A 13,566-nucleotide genomic window follows, 5' to 3' on the forward strand; every position below is an offset into this window, starting at 1 on the left:
TCTAAAACAGTTCTGGTATAGTTCCGAGCATGTATCATGCCTTTCCATAGAGTTCTGATTATAAAAATAATTAGAAATTTTTTTAAACAATTATTATGCCCGAAAAATCATATTTTCCAGGATAAAGGTGTGAGACGCCGGTCGATTTCTCAGAGTTCTGATTATTCTAAAACAGTTCTGGTATAGTTCCGGGCATGTACCATGCCTTTCCATAGAGTTCTAATCATAAAAATAATTAGAAATTTTTTTAAACAATTATTATGCCCAAAAAATGCATATTTTCCAGGATAAAGGTGAGACGTCGGTCGATTTCTCAGAGTTCTGATTATTCTAAAACAGTTCTGGTATAGTTCCGGGCATGTACCATGCCTTTCCATAGAGTTCTGATTATAAAAATAATTAGAAATTTTTTTAAACAATTATTATGCCCGAAAAATCATATTTTCCAGGATAAATGTGTGAGACGCCGGTCGATTTCTCAGAGTTCTGATTATTCTAAAACAGTTCTGGTATAGTTCCGGACATGTACCATGCCTTTCCATAGAGTTCTGATCATAAAAATAATTAGAAATTTTTTTAAACAATTATTATGCCCAAAAAATGCATATTTTCCAGGATAAAGGTGAGACGTCGGTCGATTTCTCAGAGTTCTGATTATTCTAAAACAGTTCTGGTATAGTTCCGGGCATGTACCATGCCTTTCCATAGAGTTCTGATTATAAAAATAATTAGAAATTTTTTTAAACAATTATTATGCCCGAAAAATCATATTTTCCAGGATAAATGTGTGAGACGCCGGTCGATTTCTCAGAGTTCTGATTATTCTAAAACAGTTCTGGTATAGTTCCGGACATGTACCATGCCTTTCCATAGAGTTCTGATCATAAAAATAATTAGAAATTTTTTTAAACAATTATTATGCCCAAAAAATGCATATTTTCCAGGATAAAGGTGAGACGCCGGTCGATTTCTCAGAGTTCTGATTATTCTAAAACAGTTCTCGTATAATTCTGGGCATGGTGAATGCCTTTACATAGAGTTCTCGTGATGAAAACAATTAGAAATTTTTTTAAACAATTATTTTGTCCGAAAAATGCATATTTTCGAGCATAAAGGTGAGACGCCGGTCGATTTTTCAGAGTTCGGTTATTTTAAAACAATTCTCGTATAGTTCTGAGCATAATGAATGCCTTTACATAGAGTTCTCGTGATAAAAACAATTAGAAATTTTTTTAAACAATTATTTTGTCCGAAAAATGCATATTTTCGAGCATAAAGGTGAGACGCCGTACGTATAAGTACCGAGGTGAGACGGTGGTCATATTGCTAGATCTTTATGGATTCTGAAAATGTTATATCACTGTAAATGCGTATTGTTTTAGAAATGTTTATTAGAAATATATATCTCGTTCTTAGCATTACCCAGAACCACGGCGTGGACGTGACAAGATTACGGTTGTGTGCGTGAAGTTAGAATATCATTTTCCAGCAGATCATAAATAAAAGGAAGTTCTTCTCGCATACAGTCGAGTTCTATAGTTCCTGATACTTTTTAGTAAAAGTTCTGGTGATTTTATCCAAAAAAACGTCGATCGAAAAAATGATCTGCTAACTTCCCGTAGCAGATCATTTTCTAGCAGATCAAAAATAAAAAGAAGTTCTTCACGCATGCAGTCGAGTTCTATAGTTCCTGATATTTTTTAGTGATAGTTCTGGTAATTTTGTCAAAAAAAGTCGATTGGAAACACCAGCAAATCTCTTACTTATATATATCGAGGTAAGACGCCGATCGATTTTCGAGAGTTCTGTGTTCCTTACAAAATAGTTCTCGTACATTTTTGGGCATCTATATTGTCTTTCCAAAGAGTTCTGATGATGGAAATAATTAGAAAATGTTTAAAACAATTATTTTACCCGAAAAACGAGTATTTTCGAGTATAGAGATGATATGCTGGCCGTAATTCGACAGTTCTGTTTATTCTAAAACAGTTCTCGCATAGTTTTGGACATGTTCATTGCCTTCCCAAAAAGTTCTAGTGATAAAAATAATTAGAAAATTTTTGAAACAATTTTTTTACCCAAAAATCGAGCATCTTTGAGTATAGAGATGATATGCTGGCCGTAATTCGACAGTTCTGTTTATTCTAAAACAGTTCTCGTATAGTTCTGGGCATGTTCATTGCCTTTCCAAAGAGTTCTAGTAATAAAAATAATTAAACGATTTTTTAAACAATTTTTTTACCCCAAAAACGAGCATCTCTCAGTATACAGATGATATGCTGGCCGTAATTCGACAGTTCTGTTTATTCTAAAACAGTTCTCGCATAGTTCTGAGCGTATTAATGAATTTTCCAAAGAGTTCTAGTTATGAAAATAATTAAACGATTTTTTTAACAATTTTTTTACCTAAAAAACAAGCATCTTCGAAGATAAAGGTGATATGCTAACTGTATTTCGGTAGTTCTGTTTATTTTAAACTAGTTCTGGCATAATTCTGAGCATGTACAGTGCCTTTCCGAATAGTTATAATGATAAAAATAGTTACAATTTTTTGAATAAATTTTTTCTTTTTTTAAGCTGTTTCCATTTTCAAAACTAGAACTCTTTGGAAAAGTCATTAATATGCTCAGAACTATACAAGAACTGTTTTAGAATAAACAGAACTGTCGAATTATGACCAGCATATCACCTCTATACTCGAAAATACTCGTTTTTCAGTAAAAATAATTGTTTTAAACATTTTCTAATTATTGCTATCATCAGAACTCTTTGGAAAGGCAATGAACATGCCCAGAATTATACGAGAACTGTTTTAGAATAAACAGAACTGTCGAATTACGACCAGCATATCACCTCTATACTTATAGAGACTCGTTCTTTGGGTAAAAAATTTGTTTAAAAAATTTTCTAATTATTTTCGTAACTAGAACTCTTTGGAAAGGCAATGAACATGTCCAAAACTATGCGAGAACTGTTTTAGAATAAACAGAACTGTCGAATTACGGCCAGCATATCATCTCTATACTCGAAAATACTCGTTTTTCGGGTAAAATAATTGTTTTAAACATTTTCTAATTATTTCCATCATCAGAACTCTTTGGAAAGACAATATACATGCCCAAAAATGTACGAGAACTATTTTGTAAGGAACACACACACACACACAGAGCTCTCGAAAATCGATCGGCGTCTTACCTCGATATATATAAGTAAGAGATTTGCTGGTGTTTCCAATCGACGTTTTTTGACAAAATTACCAGAACTATCACTAAAAAATATCAGGAACTATAGAACTCGACTGCATGCGTGAAGAACTTCTTTTTATTTTTGATCTCCTAGAAAATGATCTGCTACGGGAAGTTAGCAGATCATTTTTTAAAAAATTTCTAATTATTTTTATGATCAGAACTCTATGGAAAGGCATGGTACATGCCCGGAACTATACCAGAACTGTTTTAGAATAATCAGAACTCTGAGAAATCGACCGGCGTCTCACACCTTTATCCTGGAAAATATGATTTTTTGGGCATAATAATTGTTTAAAAAAATTTCTAATTATTTTTATGATTAGAACTCTATGGAAAGGCATGGTACATGCTCGGAACTATACCAGAACTGTTTTAGAATAATCAGAACTCTGAGAAATCGACCGGCGTCTCACACCTTTATCCTGGAAAATATGATTTTTCGGGCATAATAATTGTTTAAAAAAATTTCTAATTATTTTTATAATCAGAACTCTATGGAAAGACATGCTACATGCCCAGAATTATACGAGAACTGTTTTAGAATAATCAGAACTCTGAGAAATCGACCGGCGTCTCACCTTTATCCTGGAAAATATGCATTTTTTGGGCATAATAATTGTTTAAAAAAATTTCTAATTATTTTTATGATTAGAACTCTATGGAAAGGCATGGTACATGCCCGGAACTATACCAGAACTGTTTTAGAATAATCAGAACTCTGAGAAATCGACCGGCGTCTCACACCTTTATCCTGAAAAATATGATTTTTCGGGCATAATAATTGTTTAAAAAAATTTCTAATTATTTTTATCATCAGAACTCTATGGAAAGGCATGGTACATGCCCGGAACTATACCAGAACTGTTTTAGAATAATCAGAACTCTCAGAAATCGACCGGCGTCTCACCTTTATCCTGGAAAATATGCATTTTTTGGGCATAATAATTGTTTAAAAAAATTTCTAATTATTTTTATGATTAGAACTCTATGGAAAGGCATGGTACATGCCCGGAACTATACCAGAACTGTTTTAGAATAATCAGAACTCTGAGAAATCGACCGGCGTCTCACACCTTTATCCTGGAATATATGATTTTTCGGGCATAATAATTGTTTAAAAAAATTTCTAATTATTTTTATGATTAGAACTCTATGGAAAGGCATGGTACATGCCCGGAACTGTACCAGAACTGTTTTAGAATAATCAGAACTCTGAGAAATCGACCGGCGTCTCATTTCTATGCGGGTACATATAGGGATCCGAGTGCCTTCATTTTATTTTAATTAATATTTTTTACTTTTAAAATGTAGAACTATCTTTGGAACTCTAATAGAACTATGTATCTTTTGAATTCTGACAATTACTGATAAGGAAAATGTCGTAGGACAAAGTGAGACGCTGTGTGAACTTGGCGTCTCAGTTTGTCCTGAACTATTTTTTTGCTTTAAAGGCCAGAACTATTAATTTAATTCATCAAGAACTCTAGAACTATTGTAAATAAAGCCAGAACTCTTATTTATTTATGAGTTTCCACAAAATGAGACGCCAACTTCACACACACATGTTTGCCTTCTGTGGATATGAAAAATTTACACGCTTAAATGAACAATCTAAATTTCCAACGCGCGGATAAAATGCTGACCGGGTTCTAAGAATAGCTCCCTTCATATCATCGTTCTCACATTGAAATATCTACATAAAATCCATTCGCGGGATATATAGAAAATGTAAAAAGGAACGTCGCGCAGTGTGCGATAAATATTGGAAAACATTTTTATAAAAAAAAAAAAAAAAAAAACGACCAAACAATTTCCAAACAATTTTTCTATTATTTTTACTGGCACGTTTTTATTTACTCTAGAAGCCATGTTTCGCAATAACAACTTGTATGCTGTATTTAATAAAAGCATTGTATCTTTTCCTTCTTAATTTTTCTCTCGCGTGAAATAAGAGACGGATAAAATCAATATGCGTCCGACTGACGGGATATTTCATCCAATATTCTTATATTACACGCTTTACGAAACCGCATCGGCGACAACTTCTGGGAGCACGTATCGAGTGAACTTGCAGTCACGTGATCGCGTTATGCATGCACGATTTGAAAATGTAACGTTCGCGCCGCGCGTTGATCTGGAACATGGATTCCACCGACGTAAACCTTTTTACCGCGCTTGTCATGTCTGTGCCAACAAATACACACATATGTATGCGTGTGCGTGAATGACGACTTACCGAGCAGTCCTTGGAGCGATCTCGCGATAGCTGGGAGGACGTGAAAAGATCCACCGATGATCTCTCTCCGATGACAGGCGTCTCACCGTGAAGTTGGAGCTGTGATGTAATGGCGTACTTTTGCACCGACCGATTAAACCGAGCAAAACACTCGCGTTACTGATCGGCGTCTGATATACGTCTCACTTGATGTACGACACTCGCGCGATTAATCCGCGGCAAGGCGATCGAGAACGACGCGCACACAAACCGAGATAACCTGAGAGAACACCAACGTACGTCCTTCCACCGCGAAGGTCGGAGCGCGACTGACACGATGCGCGTTGCTCTCGCGCGCAGCCGGCGACGGTTCGCTGCGAAGTGCGCGCCGTACGCGATCCCGACCGCGCGCGATAACCTGTCAATCTCTCACGCTTCGCACCATTATTTTCCATGCGCCGACAAGTTAAGCGTCGCCTGCCTCCTTTCCTCTCTCTCTCCCACTCTCTGTAATTTGCAATTTTATAATTTCGCGCAATTATCGTTTTATGAAGCCTCGCACTCTGTGCGACTCGCATTAAAAACCACTTTAACTTTCCTGCACTAATCTCTGAGAACGACCCGAGACTATAGAATACATACACTCGTCGTCACGAGTATTTTGATATCTTCTATTAATTATATTTAAAAATATTCTTTGACTTATATATTTTATTATTTATTCTATTATTCTTTTAATAATTAATATAATATTTCAATTTTTAAAGTTATCTTATAATTTTTTTTTATAATATTAAATCTTCAATTAACATATATATTTATATTTTTTAATATAGCAAGACTACCACCCCTATCTTTCTTCTTTATAAAATGATTAAGAATTTATACCTTTTTAGTAAACTCTAACATATACTTAATCTTTATTATCATATTGCTTAATTCATTTATCTTAATTTATATTTATATTAACATAATAACACTCTTAATATTTTTTTACTCCTTAAAATCTAAATTATTTTTCATAATTAATTACCCATTTAAAAAACTTCTCATTTTATTTACAAGATTTTTTCTATCTTTAATTATAATTTTAATTTAATTTAAAGATTTTAAGTTATTTTAAACTTTAAACCTTCAAAGTTTAATATTTTAGTATTTTGATACTTGTGAAGATTAGTAGTAATATTTAGTATTTTGATACTTGTGAAGATGGTTACTTCTGGATCGGATGCGTCGCCATTTAAGTAGATGCGGTGCATTTGATCCGGAAATAACTTCAAGTATGAGAGCACTCGCGCGTGACGCTAAGTCTATGTACTATGACATACATATAGTTTTAAATTCAAGCGACGTATTCTTTTCGCGTATCGACAATATTTAACCGTTGACTCCTCGCGGCCTTGCATGATGCGATTTAATATCTACGATTGTGATCAGGTTTGCAATTTGCGACTTTATAATTCCGTGAATAAACGGTTTCGTCTAAGAGTTCCTTCTTTGACCTTTTTTACATTTACATAGAAGTTATGTATTTCGAATGGTAGAAATTGCGTGCAGTATATTATTGCTTTTATAATATAATTTTTTTATATATTTTATATAATTTTATTTTTTACTACAATAAACAATAAAGCGATTGATCTTCATTTCTTTTGAAATATTATTAAAATGCAACAACAATTGTGTAATGTAACCTAACCGTTTTTATTAAAAATTACCGTTTCAGTTATATCAATTATTTATTATGTTTTATCAATGCTCTTGGATAGATATAGTTCAAGAGAAGAAAAAACTTATTGTATTTTATTTAGGCAACGCAAATTATTTGTTGCTTAAAGTTTATAACAATATTGTTAAAATTATTAATATCGAGTATTTTTTTATATTTAATTTGTATTTATTTGTATTGTTTGCTGAAAGGAAGGAAAGCCTTACATTTCTCAAATACAGTATACATAGCAGTAGAAAATTTTAAATACGATAAATATTTATGGCAACTTACGTTTCCAAGAAATAATAATCAACAATCTTTAGGTGAAGATTGTCGCAATAATTCACAGTTTCGTACTTGTTGTGATTAGTGGTCTGACAATAAATATTATCTGCAAGTAAGCAGTACCGGGAGTGTCGAAAAAAGTACCGGGAGCGCCGAAAAAAGTGTCGAGAGTGACGAGAAAAATGTCGGGAGTGTCGAAAAAAAGTATCGGGCGATTGTCGTATTTTACACATATTGTATATATTAAATGCAATATATCGGTGCTGTAAATGTGGGACAATTAATATCAACTCTGCGCAATCTGCAATGTATATTTTCATCGATGGACTTGCTGTCAATCTTCCGGCTTAATACGATTATTTCTGATCTTGCCTCCGTACGATAAATTCACTCGAGGTATGTAATTTGCCATATTTTATGGTTTCGACGTAATTATTATCTCGTGAGAGAAGCCGTTATAATTGCCTCTTTGTTTTTCGCTTTCAACGCGAATAATATTGAGCCTTGAATATTTCAACTTGCGACTAAACCCATTCGTAATCTATCTATTTGATACAGTTCAGTAATGACGCACATGTGTAAAATTATGATTATTATCAGACACCTTTGCATTGCTGTTGCATTTTCAATTTTGATTTATGTAAACTGTGCTATTGTTTCATGCCAAAATTGTTACGGGAATCATTTATGTCAATTATCGATGTATGATGGCGGAATTAATCGAAGCACCCATTGAGCAAGAATTATCATTTGCAATCAAGATCAAATAATTGGCGATAGATATGTATTTCTGATTCCGAATTCAAATCGATTAAAATTTTATTGTACGAAGAATCGATTTTTTTAATGCACTTTAATTTGTATACAATTTCTTTAAAATGTATTTCACACGCGCATACATGATGCTCTATAATATTTATTATTAACATATATATGGGGCATTCTTTGTCAAATCGGACACCCGCCCTGTCCAAAAATGGGGGCAACCGAAAAATTTCTTTTAGGGCTCATTTTATAGCTATATGCATGTACTTTCGTTTTAACTCTGGCCTTTTTGAAAAACCAAAATGGCGGACTCTGGCCTTTTTGAAAAACCAAAATGGCGGACCCAATATGGCGGCCAAAACCTGGGGAAACTGAACTTTAAAAAGCAATATCGCTCATTAGAGCGTACTAAAGCGGTTGCTTTTTTATGAAATCCAGTGGTGCAGTGTTTTCTTCGTCCCTGGTAATGAATTTGTACTAAAAATATCAAAAACGACTGTTTAGACAAATTCAAAGACAATTTATAGTAAGCATGCTCCAGCTATTTGAAATTTGATATTCGGTGTACAGATTCTACAGATTCTATAAAACACTACAATATTTTTGAAACTATCAGTTATTTCTAAATAAGACGCAAATTAGATCATCTTCCACAACCGACATGGATTTCATAAAAAAGCAACCGCTTTAGTACGCTCTAATGAGCAATATTGCTTTTTAAAGTTCAGTTTCTCCAGGTTTTGGCCACCATATTGGGTCCGCCATATTGGTTTTTCAAAAAGGCCAGAGTTAAAGCGAAAGTACATGCATATAGCTATAAAATGAGCCCTAAAAGAAATTTTTCGGTTGCCCCCATTTTTGGACAGGGGGGGTGTCCGATTTGACAAAGAATGCTCCATATAAATTTTAATATATACTATTATTAATATATTTTATTATTAAAGAGAATAGTAATATATTTATTATTATTTTCTTTATGTATGCGTGAGCGGAAAATATCATACGAAAAACAAAGAAATTTGCGGTATGACAGAACGCACAATAAGACAGATCTTCTTAGGCTCCATTAATAAAGGGTCGTCTATTGTGTCTTTTCGCAAGTGTTGTGAAACAAAACACAATAAAAGGAAAAAGGCGTAGTCCAGCGGTAAACAAACGCCTAAAAAGACCTATTACGCCCACACTAATTGATAAACATTAAATTATGGTTCAAGAAATAAGATTTATACAAATCGTAAGCAAATGGACCATTTACAGACAATTATTATTATTACGTAACGTAAAACGCGTAGAAGAAAAATTTATATCGACGTTAAAAAAGTTACATTATAAACTAAGTTAGCGTTATACCTTTTAAACGAATTATTCGATTATTTTTTAAACATTTATGAATTATACACGATAAGAAAAGATTCGTCAAAAAATTGTAAAAGAGGACGAAATAAATTCCATAGGAAAGGAAAAGAGAGGATACATCTATTAAACGAAAGAAGTGTTATCAGTAATCGAAGAAAAGCTTTTATTACGAAATCCAATTTCTCGTACAGAAGATGTGTCGATTCGATATTGATCTGTGTAAAGAAAACTACGACGTGCCGTAGTAGATTATTTAGAGAATTCCGACGCGCAGTTTTGTGTGTGTGTGTGTGTGTGTGTGTGTGTGTGTGTGTGTGTGTGTGTGTGATTACTTGTACCGATTAATACTTGGTTTGATGGAAGAGTTATCGAATGCTCGAGCGAACGTGACGAAATGTATGCATGCGCACTTGACATAATCTCGATTATTAATCGCAACATTCGTCGAATAAAGATTGTTTCGTTCCCGGCATTTTAATGACGAGCGGATTCTTATAACGGATATGAGACAAATAAAATATGAGACCCGCGTCGAGTTCTCGACCATAAGATATATCGCGTGACGGGACACGCGACCCTCTTTTTTTTTCTCTCTTTCTCACGTGTATTATTCTGTTTTCCTTTGCATCTCGTGTGGCACGTGCAAGTTTTCGTGATGCATGAACAATGAATATGCAAAGTGTGAGCGATGAGACAGCGACGGCGATAGAAATGACGGTAAAGGACGCTAGTGGTGGTGGTGATGACGATGATAATGATGATGATGACGATAAGAAAAGTGCGAGCCGCAGTTATCCATTCTTTACTGTTGATGGTGCAGATGGTCTTCAAAGTTTGACGTTGACGAGAGAAAAGTAAATGTGCGGCAAAATGTGTGTGATCCTTCGCTTTCTCTTTCTTTCTCTCTCTCTTCCGTTCAAGTTACGATGCAGGTGCTGTGCGAGAAAAAAAAAGAAAGATTAAAATTAAGAAGCAATCGCGATAACAGAGTGCAAAATTATTAATTAGAGTTAATGTCGATGATAGTCGATGATAGCCGAGGAGAATAGCTCTCGTTGATTTTCCTCCGATAAACATTATATCGCAGATGATATCTGATACGCAATTAGTTTGCGATAATTAGTTTGCCCATAACATGCCTATGATGCTAGATTAGATATTTTTTAGTCCATCGTATCGTTTTTTTTTCTTTTCTTTTTAGTCCGTTGCGTTTATTACTTGCTGGCTTTGACATACCGTTCATGATGTATTTCGCGCTCTTTAGCGCGGGATTGCCTCTGATGCGGATTGTAACTCGCAATATCAAAACTAGATCAGCTAAAAATTAAGTTAACAAAAAATTAATAGAAGCCAGTTTTGCCAGGCAACGTAAAGTTGGCAGTCAACAAATTTTATCGTTTTTGTATTTTCTTGCGTTTTTATTTTTTTGCAAAATACAAAACCGTGCGGCAAGTATTTGGTTTCAAAAAATGAAAACGTCTTGGTAAAAAAACAATTGCAGAAATGTTTGCCGAAAAAGTTTAAAATGCCAGACATATAAGGAAATGAGTTTGATTATATATAACCTGAAAAACAAAATCAACAATCAAACCGCGCAAAATATTTTACGTACTTTCGGCGGGCGCCGATGCGGCTTCTGCTGGAGTTGCGGGTGTCGCATCTGCGGGTGCAGCAGCGACTGCGGCTCCTTCGGAGGGTGCAACTGGTGCGCCTTCCGCTGGAGCTGCATCAGAAGCAGGGGGAGCTCCCTCGGCTGGGGGAGCTCCTTCCGCTGGCGGAGCCGCAGGAGTTCCTTCCGGTACTGCTGGTGTTGTACCTACACAATTGTTTTTTTTTTTGCATTGAAAGATGTTAAAAATTTTATTATATATAACAGATCGATCATAATCCTTTCTTACGCCACCTATTTTTTCACATTTAGAAAACCAAAAGCAAACTTGATTGAAATTGACAATGATTGATCGACATGCTTTGACTATCGTATTCAAAAAAGCTATTTTAAAATTATTGACTAACAAAATATTTGTTTTGACTTATTATTAGCATAAAATAACGATATTACAAATTGAAATTAAATGTCTCCACACATCCATTATTTGACTTAAAATTTTACTTATTTTTGCTAAACAACATCAATATACAGTGTATATATTATTCACAACTAAAGATTTAATATATAATTCGCATTTACTTTGTATTATTTCAAAATTTAATGTAATTACGGAAATAATAATACGGATAATTTTTATTAATATAAAAAAAAGAGAAGATAAAATCAATCCAAGTTAATATAAATTAATCTAAAATAATATAAGAAAAGAAAAGATGAAATTAACCTTCCGCTGGTGGTCCTTCTATGGATGCACCCTCGGCAGGAGCAGCAGCAGCGGGTGCGGGACCTTCGGCTGGAGGTGCTCCTTCAGCCGGTGCACCTTCCGCTGACGGCGCTGTTCCTTCCGCAGGAGCAACAGGTGTGGTTCCTTCGGCCGGAAGCGCAGCTCCTTCCGCCGGTGGCACGGTACCTTCCGCAGGTGGCGCAACACCTTCTGCTGGGGCTGTTGGGGGCGCACCTTCTACAAATTATACAATATTTGCTTGAAAAGTGTAAAATTTAAAAATTATAAAGAAAGAGAGCAGACTATCAAAAAATTAATTAACAGGAAATTAATTAAATTAATTAAAGTTATTTAAAAAAACCTATTTGGAATATCTTTTATATTTTGTTATTAGTTTAAGACTTTGTTATAAAAATTTCAATTCTTTCAAAAAAAGAAAAAGATTTCTCGAGAAACCATGTGTATTAAAAGTTTTTTTAAGCTATACCAGCAGGTGCTGGTGCAGCTCCTTCCACCGGTGGAACGCCTTCCGCGGGAGGAGCTGCTGGAGCACCCTCGGCTGGAGGTGCCGGTGCTGGTGATGGCGTGGGAGCGGGTTCCGCTGGCGGCGGGGCCGGAGCCGGAACTGGCGCTGCTTCTGGCGTTGGTGTCGGTTCCGGCGGTGGTGGTTCCGCCGCAGAAGCTTCGGCTTGTTCGCCTTCCTATACGTAAAACACTCATTAACACGAAATGCATTTATTATCCGGCAGTAAAGACTTTTGAGACATTGTGATGTGGATCGAACTAATATATACTTCGTATGTATATAGGAAAAAAATTAAGAAAAAACGTGTGTGTCGAAAGATCAAGGAGAATTATATAGGCTTCTTCGAATTTTTCGCAGATAAAGACAATTAGAGATAAAAGTGAATAAAATAACATTCGAAATATATTTCATTAAAATTTAATGCGCGATTGGCTACAGAAATGGATTCGTTTTGTCATGGGATTTGTCGCGAAAAATACTTAAGCGTAGGCAAAACACAATTGCGCGAAATATCGCCGACACATATATTATAAATTGCATGATTAACGGTCAACGCGCGCGTTTCGCAAATATACTCCGTATTAAACTGCCGTTTATAGATACGTCATTTGTCCCGCTCTCGATGATAATAATGCTTTATGTAATAATAATGCTTTATGTGTCCATGAGCTTACGATGCGCCGCTCGCTTTCTCCGGGCTTCGTTGACGGCGTTTTGCGCCATAAATCATCGCAGTCATTACGATCGCGTATATTGTCAAGATAATTAAACAATGTGCGTGACGTTCGATTATGAATACGGTCGAATGCGTAGAACGCGTGCCGAACGGGATCGTGGCGGAGAATAGATTTATCCCGGCGTATGGAAAACCATCGATGAATCGCGAAATAAACAGGGAGAGAAAATTGATCGTATGTGTAGCATGCGATCGAATGAAAATGCTCAATGTTTGTTTCGAGTTGATATAATGCGGCTTTGTTGAAAGTACCGTTTAATTGGATACATCAACGCCCATTATCGCGACGCAAATTGACGCAATAATTAATAATAAATACACATGAAAGAAATTGCGACATGACTGCAAGCATTGAATAAATATAAAAAAAAGTAATTTAAAAAGTTCA

General features: G+C 35.0%; 2 protein-coding genes across 3 annotated transcripts in view; both read right to left on the reverse strand.

Moving 5' to 3' along the window:
- LOC145970939 (CD151 antigen) overlaps positions 1 to 5,854 on the reverse strand; it is a 128,444-nt gene extending 122,590 nt beyond the window's left edge. For both annotated transcript variants that reach the window (XM_083098029.1, XM_083098019.1), the window contains exon 1: positions 5,485 to 5,854. The gene's annotated coding sequence lies outside the window, so the exon portion shown is untranslated. The remainder of the gene's footprint in view (positions 1 to 5,484) is intronic.
- A 3,865-nt stretch (positions 5,855 to 9,719) lies between these two features.
- Positions 9,720 to 13,457, reverse strand: LOC145976285 (uncharacterized). Its single transcript, XM_083107358.1, has 6 exons — positions 13,446 to 13,457; positions 12,404 to 12,617; positions 11,917 to 12,153; positions 11,193 to 11,396; positions 10,817 to 10,897; positions 9,720 to 10,515 (listed from the first exon to the last, which is right to left on the reverse strand). Exons 1-6 carry the CDS (start codon positions 13,455 to 13,457, stop codon positions 10,502 to 10,504), a joined length of 762 nt encoding a protein of 253 aa, XP_082963484.1. The 3' UTR covers positions 9,720 to 10,501.
- Between the last annotated feature and the right edge of the window lie 109 nt (positions 13,458 to 13,566).

This window comes from Camponotus vicinus, unplaced genomic scaffold (genome assembly GCF_025532165.1).
Source record: "Camponotus vicinus isolate PSW18456_S1 unplaced genomic scaffold, iyCamVici1.0 SCAF_1, whole genome shotgun sequence".
NCBI lineage: Eukaryota > Metazoa > Arthropoda > Insecta > Hymenoptera > Formicidae > Camponotus > Camponotus vicinus.